Source organism: Ochotona princeps, chromosome 28 (assembly GCF_030435755.1).
Source record: "Ochotona princeps isolate mOchPri1 chromosome 28, mOchPri1.hap1, whole genome shotgun sequence".
NCBI classification, from domain to species: Eukaryota; Metazoa; Chordata; class Mammalia; order Lagomorpha; family Ochotonidae; genus Ochotona; species Ochotona princeps.
Genome location: NC_080859.1, coordinates 4,452,270 through 4,472,087, shown reverse-complemented (window position 1 = coordinate 4,472,087; position 19,818 = coordinate 4,452,270). Strand labels below are relative to the sequence as shown.

Below are 19,818 nucleotides of genomic sequence, written 5' to 3'. Positions count from 1 at the left end.
TTTTTCCTTTAAGATATTTTCTAATATATGAGGAAAATATAAGTGCAAACATCGTTGCTCCCTTTCATTTAGCCTGGACAGTTGTTAAGATTTCTGGTATGGAAAAGACAGTAGAACTCAGCCCCTGATAGGATGTGGAAAATGCTTTTGTGGCCAGATATTGCAGACTGATAGTTGATTTTTTTTCAAGGTTTATTTATTTTTATTTGAAAGGCAAATTTAGAAGAGCAGAAAGAAAGAAGGGAGGAGAGGAGAGAGGTGCCCTTCGATCCACTGCTTCATTTCCCAGTGGCTGCAGTGGCCAGAGCAGAACTGATCTGAACCTGGGTGCCAGGAGCCTCTTCTCAGTCCGCTACGTAGGTGTGGAGTCCCAAGGGCCTGGGCTGTCCTCCTCTCTTTTCCCAGGCCAAAGCACGGAGCTGGACTGGAAGCAGAGCAGTCAGAACACGAATTGGTGCCCATATGAATGTCAACCCAGAGTGTATAGGCTCAGCCTGTTGAGCCATGGTGCTGCTGTCCGGAATCATATTTTTGTTCGATTATGAAGAAAGTAAGCATTTGTCTAAGCTAAGAAGCCCATCTTTGCCTGTTCTCTGAAATGCTCGTGTATTTGCTTTTTAGCTGCAATCCAAATAAGCTTCACTGGTTTCAGAAAACAGTTTTGATGACTTCACAGTAATGTCCCTCAACAAGGCCACTGATGCAAGGAAACAGTGTCCAGGTATGGGCGCCGTCCAGTATCGCCAACATGAAGCACCACGAGGTCCCGTGAAGTGATGGTTGCCAGCGGGCCTGCAAGCAGAGCTGCTCTGCGGGGCTGTGTGGTGCCTGCTGCCTCCTCTGGCAGAAGACTGATGGCCTAGGAAGAAGTCAGCTGCAGTGCTTAGGGGCTATGGTGCCCAGTGGTAACAGGAGACCACAGTGGGAGAAACAGTGGCCCTGGTCTTGCCCTCACCCACTCATAGCTTGGTCTCGAGATACCCAAGCCCGGGAGGCCCAGAGGCCCATGGTCCAAATGGCACAGAGGGGGCTGGCATCTGCCTAAGCATTCATTTCTGCAGTGTTGGAGGTCACCGGTAATTGACCTGCTGATGCCGTGCTCAGCACAGCTCACATGACCTCCTAAGCACAGCAGAGGACTGCTTGGGGGCGGGAACAGGGGATGGAGATGATGGAAGGTGAAGGAAACGGAGCGAGAGCCAGGGAATGCAGTGCCTTCGTCAGCAATTTCACTCATTTGAAAGGCCTGCTCCAGAGTGAGATGTGAGGCATCCTGAAACATGGCTGTGAGATCCAACGCAGGCATGGTCCTGTGCCACACTCCCCGGAGTGAGTTTGTACCATAGACAGAGGAGGACTTCACTTTGAAGCTGTTGGGTTTCTATCCAGAGCCGCCCTGGGGAGAACAGTCCGAGGCGGAGCCCCACCAGCCCAGCCGCTCTGTCCTTGGCCATCACGCAGCATCTCTGCTGGGCAGCTGTGTTCTTCTGAGCAGCTTTGTGTTGGGTCAGAAGACACTTCTAGGCCACTGTGACAGTCCAGGTGCTGAGCAAATGATGGCCGCAAGAGCTCTGTGTGATGGCTGGACTCGTTAAGTGGGTGATTATTGTTACACTTGACAAAAGCAAGCATGCTACTAGAGCTGCATAGACACACTACTCCTTGCCAGGAAATTGCAATGATGGAAGCTGCTGCCACATGCCTATGCTGTGGCCCGTGTCTCTAATCAGTCTAGGTTGACCTACTGCTTGCCGCCATGCCGGGCTGACCACTGACAGTGTCAGGAATGCTTATGTGTGCCGTGTGTGCTTGTTGAACGAAGAGACCCATGTGCTAATGTTCCTCCCACCACCCCCGCACCTTTTTTGACTTAGGAAAGTGGTGATGTGTCTTCCCATCACTCAGCAAAACAGGAAAAAGCTGTAAAGAAGGCCTTGGTACTCATGGACCCTTAAAATAATGTGGATGAAAACATTGTGGTTTTTTTTTTTATTTTAAAATTATGCCAAACAAATGCTACCTTGCTGCCTACAGTTTTTAGTTTCTTTACCTTTTTGTTTATTTTTACTAAGTAATTCTGAGTTGGAAGGCCAAATGCTTTTTGTCTAGTGAACCCAGAGCTCCTCGCATTTGTTTATAATTTGTCTCATCATTGGGACAAGACCTCTGAGAACATCATTGTCTGGAAAAGCCCTTAACTATATACCAAGGTTTTCAGAAAGGATGCATTTTTATTACTGAATTAAATGAATGGGGGAATGAGTAAAAAGAAAGACTGAGCGGTGAGTGAGTGAATGCCTTAACGGGATCAGTAACTTGGCCAACATGGAAGGAGCTGGTGCCTGTGGGACATGCAGTGCAGACGCCAGCGATGGTATGGAATTATGTCCTGACACCCCGAGGGCGGCTGACCTTGGCAGACCCTCAGTGTTTCCTGCTGTGACTCATGGCCTGCTGAATCTGTCGTAGGCTCCCGAGGCTCCCAGATGTTGGCGCCCTCAGGTCCTTGTGGCCTTCCACGTGCTCACTTCCTCCTCGTTGTCCTGTCGTCTTCCAAGTATGTGTAGGCACACACGCCCCTCACAAAGTCACAGCAGAAGGGAAACCTCAGATCCCCCCTTTGAAGAATTAGTAAATCTTTCTTCTCTGAAGTCCAGACTCATTTTACAATTTTCATTTCTGTCTCGCAAGCTTCCTCATTGATGAGATCAGTGCAACACCTCCCTTTCCTTGAAGTATAAACAATATTTTGAGGATGAAGTGAGATGAACATGAACTTTTGAAAATTCAAGGCTCTCACCTGATTGTTTCATTAATTACTGTTGCACAGCCCCCGCCTCCTTAGTGAAAGGGGGAGCAAAGTGTATCACTCTGTATCTTTAAGAATCTTTTTGATAATTGCAAAAGGCCACACAACCTTACTTGTATAATCATTTGCATTTCAAAGTGCTCTGCCCACATTGGTTTATCTAACATTAAAAGAATATCGGGTTAGTGGACGGCACAGTTACGAAGGCAAAGCCCCTTTTCCCTTTTGCTGCTGCCTTACTGGAGAATTGGGCGTCATCATAACTCTTAAGAAAGAAAGAGAAAGGAAGGAAGGAAGGAAAGAAAGAAAGAAACGAAATGAAAAGAAAAGAAGAAATACCCAGGATCACTAAACGACAAGGGAGTAATTTGAAAACTCGCCGACTTAACGCATGTCACTGCAGAACTCTTGCCACAGGCATGTTTCCTTTGGTGGCGTTTTTCTGAGTGTATGTGCAAGTAGCAGAGTTTATATATGGGTGTTGTAAAAAAAATATTCCAAAAAAGTGAAATTGAATACTGGAAAGAAGTGCTTGTAAATTTGACTTCGCCACAAGGAACAACTCAGCCTTTAGTAAATATACTTCATATACCATGAGACCCTCTGTATAAATACAGCATGTCCAGAAAACTCAACATTTTAATTTAAGAATACCTGTGCCTGAGGGTATGAAAAGACTAGAGCTTATGGTAAACTATGCAAATTTTTAAGGTTTATTTATTTATTTCAAAGGTAGAGTTTCAGAGAAAGAAAAGGAGAGACGGGTTTTCATCTACTGGTTTATTTGCCCAAATGTCTGCAGTAGCTGGAGCTAATCCAGTCTAAAACCAGGAGTTTGGAGCATTTTCTAGTTCTCCAGTGTGGCTGCATGGGAGGGTAGCTGTCCTCTGCTGCTTTCCCAGGCACATTAGCAGGGAGCAGGATCAGAACCAGAGCTAGCAGTCGGGGACTTGAAACAGTACCCATGGAAGAAGGTGGTGCTGTAGGTGGCAGCTTTACCCACTCTGCCACAGCTTCAGCCCCAGGATTATGTTTTTACAAACCATTCATTGGTACTTGCATTATAGGATGACACAATGTTTGAAAACACGGTGCTTGCTGAAATGCTAACGAGGGAAGGTTGTAAATGGGCGATTTGGACAAAGTTCTGATTGAATAGTGTGGGTTGAGATCTAGACTGTTTCACAATGATTACAGTTTCCTTGTGGATGTCCAGTTCAGCGGAACATCTTTAGGAGTATGGGACTAAATAGCCTAGGGTCACCACACAGGGTGTCATGACACTTAGTCAAGCCAGGCCTGCTCCCCAACTCTGCCCAGCTCTGCCCAGTTCTTGAGTGCTGTGCAGTAAATGAGCACACTGCCAGCTGTGCTTTTTCCATATTAATGTAGCACAAATCAAGGCCAGGAGTTTGAGGCGCCTTTAATGATAGTATTCTGGAAAAGCCAGGTTCCTGCTCTGCTTGGCATCAAACAGAATGCCATAGTGAAAATTGTCTGGTACTTGCAGAGAGTCTGGAGAGATGAGGAGCTTTCCAACAGAAAACTGGGGACAGTGCTGTGGCATAGGAAGGTCAAGTTATAGCCTGTGGCCCCAGCATCCCAAATGAACCCCAATTTGCATCCAGGCTGTGCCACTTCCAATCCAGCTTCCTGCTGATGACCAGGGAATCCAAAGGAACACGGCACAAGGACTTGGACTCCTGCTGCTCCTTGCGAGACCCAGGAGAAGCTTTTGGCTTCTGCTTTTGGACTGCCCAGCTCTGGCCATTGCAGCCACTTGGGGAATGAACCAGCAGATGGAAGATTCTTCTCTCTGTCTCTACTTCTTTCTCTGTAAATCTGCCTTTGAAGTAAAAATGAAATTTATTTATCCTAATAAAAGGAAACAAAACAAGAATCCAGAGGATCAACACTTGTGTTTCTGTGCGTTGACAAAGAGAGTTTCATGTGCGGCTCCTGATGCGGCAATGAATGCCTGCTTCATGGAAGAACTGCCAGGTGGTACCATGTGCCCTGCTGACGTGTTCAACAGTGCTGCTTGCGTGTTCCAGAAGACCTCGTTGTCTAGAACAAATCTATCAAGTAGACGATTTTTTCAAGTTGACAGTTGTACAGAGGCAATGTTTCCCATGTTAATGTCATCTTTACTATTGGAGTCTGATTATGGTGCTACTTAACCACGTATCTTCGTCTTGTAAACAAAGGAATGTGTAAAGGTTTTAAAGCTGTTTGGGAAATGGTTGTCACATGCTTAGAGGTACTGACTCCTAGCATGGAACAGAAAAAGACACATGGTTACCAAGAAGAAATATTTCATGATCTCTCCTAATATTAGAATTCAGAATTCTTCCCTTGATGTTTGCCATCTCAAGATCAATGTACAAACTGTGTTACTGGGAGTGCTAGGCTGTGAATAGTGATTAGACTCCAAAACATAGTGGCACGTACGATCAAGTTGAGTTACCTCTGCTGACAATGTGGTCCTTTTGTGATATTAGGCATTCTGATAGAATATTGTGGTATCTTCACAGGATTGTCATGGTTATTTTCTAAATCCCATTTTATAAGAAGTTGAATATAGTATATGAATTTGTAATGGAATGAAGAAAAATCTCATATTCCTTTGCATCGTATCACAATCCTTATTCTGAATTTCCAAACCCGAATTTAAAGTTACAGTGCTAGTAAAATCTTGTGAAATAATTAAGAAACTGAAATATCTGTGTAACTGTAGAAAGGTAGTATAAATATACATGCATAAAATATTTAGATAAATTTGCCTCCTTCTGGTTTGCAAATCTGAACATACTTGGTATCTCGGGATATATCTTTTGAGCATGTTATACTTTATCATTTTGAATTTTTATTAGGAAGTTTGCTTTCAAGTCACAAATTTCAAGAAAAAATAAGAAGCACTTAAGATGAAGGGACAACATCCAACCATAGAATTGTGAATTTTGACCTAAAAATAATTAGAAAGATGTCTGTTTTCATGTCCGGCTTGGCTGATGGTGCAGTCAGTCGCATGCAAAAGCTCTCAGTTTACCTGATCCCCTCACTACCTGTTTACAGATTTTCTACAGTTTTTAACATACCTAAGAGGACTGTGATGAGGTTGGTAAATGTGGACAGATTTCCACATTGCCCTTTGGTGAAGGTGTACCTGGTGGTGGTCAGAATAACCTAAGCCTAAAAACTAAATGTTATAAAAAATAGGAAGTGGAGAAACAATTTTGACCTGAAACTCAGATGTGCCGTAAGCAGAAAGACAAAAGGAAAGAATCAACAGATACTGCAGAAGTCTGTGATTGACAAGACGTGCTAATGTGAAAGAGGTTTGTGGCTTAAGAATCTTTGCAGCAGACATGTAAAAAAAATCACTCATCTTATGGAGTGTCCTCAATGGCTTGGACATTTCACAATATTTACATTGATCCAGTCAGTGTAACTATATGTATCTATATGTCAGTGTAACTATATCTTTTTCCAACATTTAACATTTCTTTATGGTGAAAACATTTAAAATCCTATCCTAGGGAAGTTTTTTTTTTCTTTTTCTAGAGAAATGCACGATAGCAGTATTCCAATAACCACCTCACTGGTCAGTTGGTTTGTAATTCATAATTTTTCATGCTACAGTGCCTTAGGCTCAGGGCTCTCCCCTTCCACCAGCCCCTGCTGCTCCCCCACTGCGCCGCTCTCCCTTCCATTGTAACAACAGTTTAGTCTCTCAGTGCTCACAAGTCCATCACTCTTGTACTAAAGACGCTTTGTAACTGAGCAGAGGCAGGCCTGATGAGGGCATTGTGCGTTTGTGGAAATGATCCACAGTGAAAGAGATGACAGCACACTAAGGAAAGATCTGTGAGGTGGGGAGTGCTCGCTCAGGGTCCCAGGGAGCAAGAGCCTCGCGGGCACTGGCTCAATAACTCCTTAGAGAACGCTTCCCATCACCTCTCACAGCTTCATCTCGCCACCTGTGTGTCACTCCTAGTCCTCTGACCTGTCTTGCTCCTCTGTTCACAGAGTGCTCGGGCCCTTTGGGAATCGAAGGCGGGATCATATCAAACCAGCAGATCACAGCTTCGTCCACTCACCGAGCCCTGTTTGGACTCCAGAAATGGTACCCCTACTATGCACGGCTCAACAAGAAGGGGCTGATAAACGCCTGGACGGCTGCAGAAAACGACAGGTGGCCGTGGATTCAGGTACCAAGTGGGATGGGGCAAGGTGGAGGAGGCCCACAGTGCTGCGATCATTTCAGAAAACACACCAGCAAAAACTCCCCAAGTTCCTTTGCTTGAGGCTCAGAGTCCCAGCTGACCCCCGGGAGTCTAAAAATGTTCTTTGGAGGAGTCTTTCAAACAGGAGACTTTCTCCAGTACAAGCTGTTCATGTCAATGACTTAGGACCACCTCCAGAAAAATACGAGTCACATTAATTTCTTCTCCATCTCAGTGTCACAACTCTACATTTGTTAAAATAAAATAGACCCTGGATTTGGATAGCAGCGTTGCACTGGCCTGCAACACCTGCTCTGCATACCTGAGAGTGTTGCAGCTTGTAGTGTGCTTTATGCTCCTTGTGCATCTGTTGTGCAAACCAGCAGACAGTTCTGAGCCCTGAGTGGATTCCCAGAGGTGGCTCAGGTCGTAGTAATGGCAGCACCGGCTCCTCGATGCATTTAAATGCTTTTTGAGCGTGCAATGTGAGACTGCGGACTGAGTCCAGTGAGAACACTTTGGGAAGGAATACCTTTCTGTTGTGAGGAACCCACAAATAAGTCTCTGATGCATCATTGCTGCGTGCTGAAGAAGCATCCAGTACGGCATGAGGCCAAAGGCAGGAGGAAATACCCTGAGAAGGTGATCTGGGAGGATACTTTCCAGCTGCGTCTCGGAAGTCAGCTTTCCCTGGAGACCAGATGTCCAGGACACAGATGATCCTAGACGCTAGATGAGAACCGTGACAGGAAGAGAGTGTCGCACATCTCGTGTGTGAGTGCTCTGCACACCAGGATTCCTGCTGAAGGCTTTGGACTTCATTTCACTGGAGAGCTAGCCTGGAGTTTTGCCCGGTTTAGGGACCGATGTTGTGGCACAGTTGGTTGTACTGGTGATTGAGCATCCCACTGATAACATGGGAAAGCCGCAGAAATTAACTCAAGTATTTGGGTCCCTGCTGTTCATGTAAGAGAGTGGAGTTTCTGGCTCCTGGTTGAGTCTGGCCCTGGCTGTTCTGGGCGTGTGGGGAGTAAATTGGCAGATGGAACATTTTCTCTCTTGGTGTGTGTGTGTGTGTGTGTGTGTGTGTGTGTGTGTGTGTGTTTCTTTCTGTCTTCCTCTACTTCTGCTACTCTCTCAAAGGATCAAGTAAAGAAATCTGACCCAGTGCAATGGCTGAGTTGGCTAATCCTCCCCCTTCAAGTGCTGAGACCTTAAATAGATGTCAGTTTGTGTTCCAGATGCTCCGTTTCCCTTTCAGCTCCCTGCTTATGTCTTGGGGAAGCAGAGGAGAATGGCCCAAAGCCTGGAACCCAGCACCCATGTGGGAGACCCAAAGGAGGCTTCTGGCTCCTGGCTTTGGATTGGTTCAGCTCTGGCCACTGTTACCAATTAGGGAGTGAACCAGTGAATGGAAGATTTTTCTGTCTCACCTTACCTTTGTAATTCTGCCTTTGCAAAAACACTAATTAAACTTACACAGAAGAACAAGTCTTTAAGAGAAAGACTTCTGACTAGTTTAGTTAGCTGACCTGTCCTATGTTTATCATTAGTAGATACAGTACCTGAAAGCTTATTTGCAGGTAATTAATTAAAAGCAGTTTCTGGCCAAGGAGCAGGGCCCAAATCTCCTTCATATACCACCATTGTTGAGTCTTTTACAGGGAATTTTTATGCTTGTAATAGGTTTTTTTTTAATTTAAGCAATTGTTTGTCATTAGCTGAGGTTCTCATTGGCTTTATAAATGTATGTTTCTGCATAAATGATTCTCCATTCTGTTTGAGGACTGGCTTCTGGCCCAGCAGTTACCATGCCGATTGGGTTGCCTGCCCGCTGTTTCAGCAGGTCTGTGTCTGAGTCTGGCTTTGCTCAGTCCCCAGCTTCCCCGTGACACACTCTCCATTCTTGTCACTCGCGTGGGAGACCCAGGTTGAATGTCTGACTGCTGACTGTCACCCAGCCCAGCTGAGGCCACAGCAGCATTTGACAGCTGACGGAGATATCTCTCTCTGCCTAATTAATTAAATACTTCATTTAGAAAGGGAAAACAGACTACTAAGTTATTAGACCCCAAAATTTACCTGAATTTTTCAATCTACAGACGTTATATGCATATATGATATATATGCAAATAGTGTGATTAACTCCTCTGTAAAGTTTTCGGCACAGAGTATTGCTGACCCAAAGTTTAACATGCTTGCAGAATAATCAGTGCCTGTACGTTCGCTGATGATCCTTCCAGAGAATTTTTTTTTAAATATTCCATAGTGGGCTATCCTGAAACACATTTGTAGAATTGCCATCATGACAGAAATGTAGAAATTATTGAAAGAATTCTTGTCCTGCTTTTCCATTTTGTGTTAGCAGATGATCAGTCTGCCTTCTAAGTACATACTCTAAGGTCTCACCACCTCTGTGATCACGAGTATAAATAACCCCAGTGGGACAGGACAGTGGTCGGTTTGGAGAAATGTACATGAAGCACGGTTTTCTTCCTCTTGAGTACGTAGCCACTTTAACTGCCAAGAACAGTAGGACGGTAATGACATTTGTCATGTTTCAGTCTGAAGATGGTAATGAATTCTTAGGCAAAAAGAGTAAAACATTTTATAGGAAATGGAGATCCCACATAGGCCAGTTACAACTAAATCCTCACCACTGCTATTCGGTAAATTCCTATCAGTTGTGTTCAAAACACGTGTTTGTTAGTTATATACAAGTTATTTTCTTTTAAAAAAAGTTATCAATTTCTTGGAGTGAAATCCGGTTTCAGAGACTCTAGGTAGACTAATCAAGTACTGAATTTCATGTGCTTGAACACTCACTATTAATAGCTCTTGTCACTTAACTCTTATTTATATTCAGCCTTTCAATTGAAACATCTAAGTACTTTGCTTCAATACACTTATAATAAGCACAGTATTCCACTAATCTTGCAGAAGTATGACACTCATGCATTAATTAGTATTCAATTTAATTTTCTTCTTTTTCTCGAAATGAACATTGAAATTGGCATTTCATATTTGCACACTCGGAATGCAATTATTGACAGCACCCCGATGCCCAGGGTTGGTTCTGGATTGAGCGAATTAATAGAGTAAATGCAGCTAAACAAGAACTTAGTTTTTCTTTATGAAAGTTTTTTCTTTGCTTCAATTTTACCCCATGATCAAATTAACACTGCATTAAACATCACTTCTTCATCATCCTAGACCTTCCATTTCTTTCTCTGACTGATGTGTTAGAAACAGGGACTCCCAACCACAGTGAGGTACCATGTCCATCCCATTTGAATGTCTAGTATTAAAAGGACAAAAGAGAACTCTTAGACACTGCTGGGCAGAGTGTAAATTAGTTCAGTCATTACAGAATACAGCATAGACGTTTCTCTCTCCAAGAAGAGAGGCAGGTCTTCCATATGATCCAGCAAGCTCGCTGTGGCTAGCATACCCGGGATGTGAATCAGTCTGTGACAGGAACCTCTCAGCTCTCAGGTTTCTTGCAGCACTTTTCACAGTGGCCACGGCTGGACACAACAGTTAGATGTCTGTGTCCTTGTCTGCCAATACAAGAGGATACAGCTCTTGTCATTTGTGATAACATGATGGTAGTGAAAGACGTCGTGTTGAATGCCGTCTGCACAGAAGGATGTGGTCACAATCACGTGTGGGATCTAGCTGATCTCATGGAGTGGAAGGTGGAATAGTGGTTGCCAGGGGCTCGAGGAGGGCAGAGCCGGGGATGGGCAGGAAAACGTTGGTCAGTAGATGCTTAGATCAGGAAAATCCTGCTGTGATGCTGCACAAGATAACTATAGCTTATGTTGGCATGTTGTTTATTTCAAAATCCCTTACAAGAAATTTGGGTGTTGACAACAACAAATGATAAATACAGAGACAGAGTGCGATCTTCCATCTCCTGGCTCCATCTCCAAATGGTCTCAATGGCCAGAGTTGGGCCTGTCCAAAGGTGGGAGACACATCTCTTCTGGATCTCCTACACAGGTGCAGTGACCCAACAACTGGGCCATCCTCTGCTGCTTTCCCAGGCCTCAAGCAGGGAGATGGATGGGAAGTGGAGCAGCCGGGAAATGAGCCAGCACCATGTGTGATCCAACACATGCAGATCCCAGTATGTGTAACATTTATGTGTCAACCAAAAATATTTTTCAGGAAATAGCATCTTTGCGTGATCATGAAAATGTCTCTGATTGTCTCATATAAAAATATAAAACTTACATGGGCTAGACTAACCAAGTAAGGTTTGCCAGGATGCGTATTTCCTGCTTGTTTTTAAAGATACTTATCCTACAGCCTGTGTGGTTTTTTAAGATATGTGAAATAATTTTAAAGTAATTTGGGTTGCATTTACATCGACTTTCCAGCCATTTATTCATCTGTTCAAGAAATATTTCCTGAATGAATGTCTACGTTGTCTTTCATCCTGCCCTCTCTGCCGGGCATTAGAAAACAAAACAAAGCAAAAACCACAGTCGCCCTCAGGAGGCTCTGAGTATAGGCGAAAGGGACAAGCGGAATATAGCCCATGTGGCCAGGTCCATGTTCTGCCAGAGCCTAGCATCTTGTTTTCCGTAGGACTTTGATGAAACTCAATAACCTCTTTAAGGTGATATTTACAGACTCCAAAGAGAAGCATTCTGATTGCACTTTGGCATGGTGTAACTATGGCTGGCTGGTCTCCTAAAGTGATGCCATCCATGCCTTTTCCCTTGGTTATTCATTTGCCAGTAGTTGCTCCACTGTGGTGTTTTATCAGTGAGAAACAATTAGCGGTGATGTCTCTGTAAAAACAACTCAGGACCTTTCAGAAACTGGGGGTCATCCTCACACCCGTGTGTGTGTGTGTGTGTGTGTGTGTGTGTGTGTGTGTGTACTGTAGCGCTTGTGAGAAGAGATGCTTCGTTCCTTTTCAGACTCAGCTGTGCACAGGTGATCACAGGTCAGTGGGGTGGTTAAAAAAAGGGGGAGGATTTCTGGATTGTTCCACACAGCTGGTACACATTGTTCTCAGACTGCGTAGTAATAACTGTGCCTCATTGCTTGTCAGCTTGCTTTTCTGCTGCCTGAGTGACGTTGAAAAGACAAAGATTCTCTCAGTCTTGAGGATCTGGGTGTCTGTTGGAAGTACAGCTAAGGATGAGTGCATGGCATGGAAGGAGAGGTTAATACTGGGAACACCTGTGCGGCAAGAGAGGGGGCGCTGCCTCGGGTGCTCAGCAGCGCCCCCAGTGTTAGCTGTGGTTCCGTGTGTGCACCAGGCGTCAGCCACGGGGCACGCCATCCTTGATGACCCAACTGCCTGCTAGATGCCTGTCTGTTACCAAACTTCAGTCATTCAAAAACAAATGCACATGTGGCTCCTCCATGTTCAACAAAATACTAGTTAAGAAGACATGGCCCTGCAACAGAATTAGGTGTGCAAAAGCTGTGTGTCGAGTTTCTGGGCAGCAAACCCGCACATCAATATTCTTGTTAGCAGGGATGGAGAATACCACCGGAAGAAAGGAGCTGGTCACCTGCTCCGTTTTCAGATGTCTGTGTAGTGAGAGTCTGGATGTTTATAAAAGCTCGGAATTTCAGAGGTAGAGTTTTGCTTTTTTTTTCCTCAGGTTACTTCCTAGTTACACACCCTGACTTAGAATCTAACCCATGTTTTCAACTTCCTGTTTCACATGGAACTGCTTAGGTCTTCCCCCACCCCCTCAAAAAAAGAAAAACACTATATTCGCAGGTACACATCTGCCCACACCAAATTCCTCTCTTAAGTGAGTTATATCTGGGCATTGATATATTGTTTCTTCCAGTAATATTTTTTTTCAAAACTGGTCCCAGGTGGGAAATTACTGTTTCCATGTAAGTTGTTTATTAGAAGTGAGCTGTCACCATACCATGGAGTGCTAAGACAAAAAGGAGAGTCACTTTGTGAATTTTTAGAAAGGTGCTCTGAATTAAGTGAAAATGGCTCCGTAGTTCTCTGTTGAGAGAGTATGTTTGGTCTCCCATTATTTGATCATTTACCAGATGTGGACAGGTGTGAGTGCAGACTGCTTGTGTATTTAGCTCTTCCAGGTGTGTTTTGCACCTCCAGGCCTGTGAGCTCTGGAATCTGTGATTTGGGCTGTAATGTGCACAAAGCTGCTTGGGGAAACTCTTCTACCGCTTTCTACCGTTTTCTTCCACAACTCTCAGCGCTCACAGACCCATGGACCCACACTTGCTCTTTCTGGCATCCATCCAGCTGTAGTGTTGTTGTCCGTGGGCACTACATGATGGTCCCTGCACTGAGCACCTGCCCGCTTACTTGACGTTCAGCCTCCTGAGTACTTTCTTTGTGAAGTAATTCCTGGACACCTGGCCTTTTGTGTCCAAAGATACAAATGACCACACTCCTTCCCTGCCACATCCTTCTCTCCTGCTGAGAACATGTTTCCATTCTAACAGTGCTCTGGAGTCCTTTCTGGCCTTTTCCTCTCCTTCCCTAAGCAAGTTGAGAGTGGGAATTATGCCTGATGCGTGTCTACTTTCTTGAAAACTGTGTTGGTCCAGTGTGGGGGTGTGGCTAATGGCAGAGGGGATCTTGCACCAAACTGTGTCTGTCTCCGTACAGAAGGCACACTGCAATCAGTGGCACGGAGGATGCCCCAAATACCCGGCTCCCTCTCAACATCTGTTAGACAATGAGCCACCCACTGGCATTGTACCCTCCAAGCACCCACCAACAGATGTGTGTGATGGGTCTGTGTACCGGGGAATGACTTTCCCACTTGGGAAACTCAGGGACCACTGTAAACCCCAGGTTCTCTGTGATCACAGCAAACCATTTCTTATAAAGCAGCATTGCATGGGTATGGGATTTCATTTATGACATATTTGCCAAGGGATTGGTTAGCAAACCCAGTACCGCAAATATCACAGATTTTATCTCTTCCCATCCCATTCACATTCCTGAAATATCAAAAAAAAAAAAAAACCAGACTTGACTTCTTGCACCTTTCAGAAGTTTGTTATCATAATCACACCATATGAGTTTGGAAAAACTCCCAAAATATTGAATATAAACATATCTTCTTCCTCTCATATTATTTAAAAAAATGAAACTGTTTTAAAATTCCAGTGGGAGAGGGCTTCAGAATGTTGACAGAAAATATGTATTATGCAAAGCTATGCATAGATTTTAAAATGTTTTGCACTGAAAAAAATTTATCTTTTAATCCCAGTTTCCATAAATTTTTTTAAGTACCTCATCTGTTGTTGGCTTCTGGAACTTGTGACTCTCACCCAGGCAAACATGCTGAAGACATACAAAGTACCCAAAATGCAGAATTGAAAGACTTACAAGGAATAGGAATTATGTTAAGGCAACTTGAACATCTGCTAGTAAACAGACCTCTTAGTGAATAATTCTTCATCCACTCTCCTATCAAAAGCCTTTTCATTGTTCTTCCTTTGCATGTTGTCCAAGAGGAAATCTCTGCTTTTTAAATTTTTAATTAATATTTGCCAGATTAGACAGTTTTGAAAACACAATGGCATTCCCCTTCCCCTTTACCCCCTCTCGCTCACGCTCTTTATTTTTTTGAGATAACATCCTATAGAAATACACCTTAGTGAAAGGCTTAATACTTCACTGCATAAGAAGTTTAACAAATAAAAGCAAAACGCCAGTTTGCTAGGGGCACAGACAATGGCTCTGTAGAGAAAATGAATAGAAAAATGTTTCACCCCTGTACTCTGAGTGAAAAGCACTCACATGTTGATTAAAACTGTAGTTGTATAACACCCTTAACTACCTGACGAAGTTACAAAGCCAAGTTGGCAAGCCATACCTTTACAGGGACCTGATACTACAGACAATCCTTTTTCCTGTAGTTTTCAGCTCGCACATATAAGGGAAAAGATGCAGAGTCCGTCTTTCTGGGTCTGGTTTATCCCCCTCGGTGTGTCTTCCAGCCTAGTCCATCTTTTTGTGTGACTGAATCCTATGCTATTGCGTATATACCCCACAGTTCCTTCATCCATCCAGTGACAGACATCTTGGGTGATTCCGAATTCTGGCCATTGTGAACAGTGCTGCCATAAATATGGCTGTGCAGGTGTCTTTCTGGTCCATTCTGTTCAACTCCTTTGGGTGTAAACAAAATAGTGGGATGACCGGCTCACTTTCTCCAATTTGCATGTACAAGAGTTAAGGTGTATAAAATAGAAGGAAAAAAGGAGTTGTTAAGGTTTTTGTTTTTTTTAGATTTCTTTATATTTATTTAAAAGACAGACATAGGCAGATTTTATGTAGAAAGTAGGAAAGACAGATGAGGTCTTCCATTCACTGGTTCACTCTCAAAATGGCTGCAACGACCAAAGCTAACCTAATCCAAAGGCAGGAGCCAGGAACTTCTGGGTCTCCCACGCATCGTGTAAGGACTCAAGGCTTTGGCTATCCTCCACTGCTTTCTTGGTCTGTAAGTAGAGAGCTGGGGTGAAAACAGAGCAGCCAGAATACAAATTAGTGCCCATATGGGACGATGGCAATGCAGGGTGCAAGATTAGCTTACTGTATCATGTGCCTGCCTCAAGAGTTGAGGTTTTTTAAATACCTTGTGGTCAGCTGCTTTCTGCCTTTTGTGAATATTACCTGTTGTTTTTGTAGCATGTAAGAGTGATGTATTGAGAAGATGCATGGATTGAAAATAGCCACTGATCATTGTCCAGAAAAAAATATATACATACATACATACATACATACATATGTAGATATATATATGTAATTCAGAACCTCTGGTTTTACAGTTTACAGGATGACATTTGTGGCAAGTTTACCCTGGTTTCCTGTTTCTATGTCTTGCCATCACCAGTGAGGCAGCCAGTGGATGGCGTATCTTGCCGCCTGGCACTCGGGACTGAAGGACCTAGCCCTCTGCATGCCTGTCTCTTTCAGCTTCTGGCTCTCACTTTCCTCCTACACTGTAAACACCCTCAGCAGAGCTCCCCTTGAGAACCAGAATCTAACCCCATCCAAATATCATCAGCATTGTTTATGCCACCCGCCTCTGGGGAAGGCTGCCGGTAAGTTAGAGTCACACGCTGCCTCTCATGCAACCATTAGCACTGATGGAACCTCGCTGTGCCCCCTGCAAGGGCAGGTCCCCTGGCAGCCTGCCCTCCAGTCCCGGGAGGCCACAGGCATGCGGAAAGGCACGGGGACACAGGAGTCTGAGCTGAAGGTCCGGTTGTCTCCATGTGTTTATCCTCTGGGAGCCTGTGGGATCACTGTTTGGACTGCCCTGAAGGAATCTCTTATTTCCACCGTAGACACTGAAGAAGTCTGTTCTGTCCTCATGCCTTGCTGAAAACCTCCTTGTGTTAAAATGTGACGGAACACCAACCCACCTGGCCTGATTCATAAAAGGTTTATTTTCAGGAGGCAGCAATTAATTTTAAACTGTTTCTATCTGGTAGAGTTGTTTTTGTTTAACACTGAGTGTCATTAGATTTCGTGGTGGAAAAGGTTAAATAGCCCCCCATGTTTAGGTTGGAAGCAAGTCTTAGCGTTGCTGGACCTAACAGGGACGGCTTGAGCATGTGAGATCTTTCAGCTGCTTTACATGTGTGGCCCTAAATCGATCTGACTTTGTGGATTCATTATTCAGAGGGAGAAGTCTAGGTGTGGAAAATAAGTAAATTGTTTTACATTTGCATAAGTGTTAAGTTTCAAAGTTGAAGGTCAAACCCAAGTGGCTGGTGAGAGATACCAGCTCTCCACTGTCCACTCCCTCAGCTTGAGCCTCTTCTTGGCTGGTTCTCCTGGACTTGTTTGGTGGTGTTGGGGGACCGGACTCAGCCTGTGGCTGTGGGGAGTTTCAGACCTTTTTGAAGCTTCATAGCATAACCATCCAACTGTGTGAAAAGCATGTGTATCCACTTAGCAAGCTGTGTGTAACGCAGAGTAATGGGTCCTCAAACTTGGACTGGATCAAAAGAGGCAGAAGTACTTCCTGAAGTGGCTCCCAGCCTCAACTTCTGTGTTAGTGGGGCTGAGAAGAGTCCCCCGGGAGTGGCTAACAAGCAGACAGCCCACTGGGTTTTGTTATGGGTGATGTGAGAGGAAAAAGTAGCCACTGTGACTTTGGTGGACCTCTCACTGGCGAGAGAGCCCTCCTCGGGCTTGTGTTCCCTTCCTAACGGGACGCAGCTTGGACACATGGGTTGGTAGAGCCCAGTACCTTGCTGTTGGAAATGAGACCCTACTCTGAAGCACTTTAAAGTAATGGATATAGCACCAAAACCTCACCTGCCCAGGTGACAGTGGCTAATTGTTTCCGAAGGAATTCTGCCTGTGACTTGAGACCTTCGGTAATTATGTCAAAATTAAATAGTACAAGGGCTGTTAAAGAATAATGCTTTCTAAACCCCTCATGACCAGCCTGTGAATGTTTTATTGTTAAATGCTCAGCTGGGTCTTCTGTCCTAAAAGACAAAATGTAACTTTTCTGTGGCACTTGGAATATAACGAAACATTGAAAAGCCATTAGTACTTTAATTATTCAAGAGGAATGTAGCATACCCAGCATCTTTGAGGGTGTCATTAGGGAAGTTACTGAAGACCAAGGGGAACAGAATGAACTTAATGACAGCGGAGCCTGAGGATGTGCAGAGAACATGAGGGTCCTGTGTGATTAGGCTCAACAGGTTAGATAGATGGCAAGGATAGGGGTGATGGGAAGCTGAAAGTTTGCAAAGAGGAGGAGATGCCAAGATGTGAAAACACATAAGCCTGTTGGACTTAGGTGGCGCCAGTGGCTGCTGCTGGGGTCTCAGCCGGCACCACTGGAGCACAGCAGTGCAGAGCCCCGGCACATTCAGTGCCATGGGGATGAAGGATGCGGACTTCCACCTGCAGGGAGGGGAGCTCATATGCGTCTTTCTAGAGGCGGTTCCCTGTTTGTGCCTCTCCTGACCCCAGCGTGGAGGGCTCCCAAGGACCTACTTGTGAAAAAAACCAAAGGGAATCCTAGAATAAATCTCCGCTTTTCTCAGTTTCCAAGACAACAGCTCACCCAGGAGCACCCTTGTGGAGGTTTTCAGTAAGTGCCTGCATTCTCTTGGGCTTCCAGAAGATTCATTTTTATCTCCTGTCGGTTACATTTTCTCCAAGGATTGCGTTTTAATGTTGTTGCTTGCAATTTTCCCCTAAAATTGATATATTTAATTAAAACAGTTGCTGTTTTCTGCCTCGCATTGGTGTAGTTAGTACACATGGCTTTCTTTGCTGTAGTTTAAAAAAAAGCGTAGAGGTCTCCTTTTCCCAACAAATAGGCTCTCAAATTCCTTGCTTCTATTATATTTTTAATGCTTCAGTAGCTTTGAAGCATTTTTTTCCTCTGAGTTGCTCATACACGGGTTGTATTTTCATTTCTCAGAATTAAGCAACTAGATTAAACTCAGGTCGCCTTAGTTTATTGCTACCATTAGCCCCATTAGAATATGAAGCACTAGATGCCAGGTTTTTGTGGTTTTCCTAGCAGGAGCCCAACCTAAGCCTGTAATTTTCCATAATGGCAGTGTGCAAAGAAGCTCTTACACCAAAATGTGATTCTCCTGCAGAAAGACAACAACCCTAAAATGCTAAACAAGACATTTCAATATAATTGCTCATGGATCCTCACTCTTAGCAACGTTAACCTAGATTTGAAAAGCTGTCCATGAACTGTGAAAGACAAGAAGCCATTTCTGGTTACGCAGAAACTTGCTCCCTCAGTAGGAGGATGCTTGAGTGTTAAAAAAAAAAAAAAAAAAAAAAAGCTCATGCCTGTAGTGCAATGAACAGCTCTGCTCTGGAAAATGGGGAGCATTTTGCCAAGGAGACCCCCAAACCAAAACCATAACACTGAGAAATCATGCATGCATTCATTCAGCGTTTTCACCGGGTCTTTCCCACTGACCAACTGTTGAGTTCCCTGTGGCAGTATGCGGGGGTGATATGCTCCATCCACTGATTCACTCCCCATTTGGCTGTAACACCAGGGCTGGGCCAAGCTGTAGACAGGAGCCAAGAACTGCGTCTGGGTCCCTCACGAGCGTGGCTAATGCTGGGGCACACGCACTTCTTCCGCTGCTCTCCTGAGCAGAGCAGCTGGACCTGGAAATGGTCCCCATAGGAGAGGTGGGTAACTGACGCAGCGGCCAGGGCCACCAGCGGATGTGTGTGAAGAACAGCTTCCATCAGCCGTCTCTTTCTGCTCAGCACTGCCCTGCTGGGTGGCTGAGCACTTTGTGGGGAGCCGTGATCAGGAGGGTGGCCTGAGGGCAAGGGACACCTTTGGCTCACTTTGCAGTCTTTCTTTGGAATCACATGACTACACTATGAATAATTAAGGGAGAACAGGTGCCATCAGCATTCTTCCTGTAACCCCAAGACCACATGCATTTTGTATTCCTCTTAGTAAATATTTATTAACTTAATTGAGAGGTCATGTGGAGATGAATAAGCCACATGTCTCTTCTCTGGGTGTATAAATCCACAAGGAAAGTAGACTTCATCTATCATGTGGGCCACTGTTCCAGGTGGTTAGTCTTTAGCACAGCTTCCTTGGACCCCAGACGCTTAGCCTTCTGGGCTCCTTCCCTCTGTTTCCGTTAGGTCTGGGATGAGCATTCAGGGCTGGCATGGGACCTCAGCCAGATCTCCGGATCTTGCAGGACCTGTCTTTCCTCTCTGAATTCATGACGTGGCTTCCTATCCCTGGAAACACCTCTGTCTTTGATCTT

General features: G+C 44.6%; 1 protein-coding gene across 2 annotated transcripts in view; it reads left to right on the top strand.

The window, feature by feature from the left end:
* The window catches only part of EDIL3 (EGF like repeats and discoidin domains 3), a 287,743-nt gene that overhangs the window by 180,497 nt on the left and 87,428 nt on the right, over positions 1-19,818 (top strand). For both annotated transcript variants that reach the window (XM_004586218.2, XM_058656184.1), the window contains one exon: positions 6,839-7,020. In XM_004586218.2, coding sequence (XP_004586275.2) covers positions 6,839-7,020 — 182 coding nt within the window. The remainder of the gene's footprint in view (positions 1-6,838; positions 7,021-19,818) is intronic.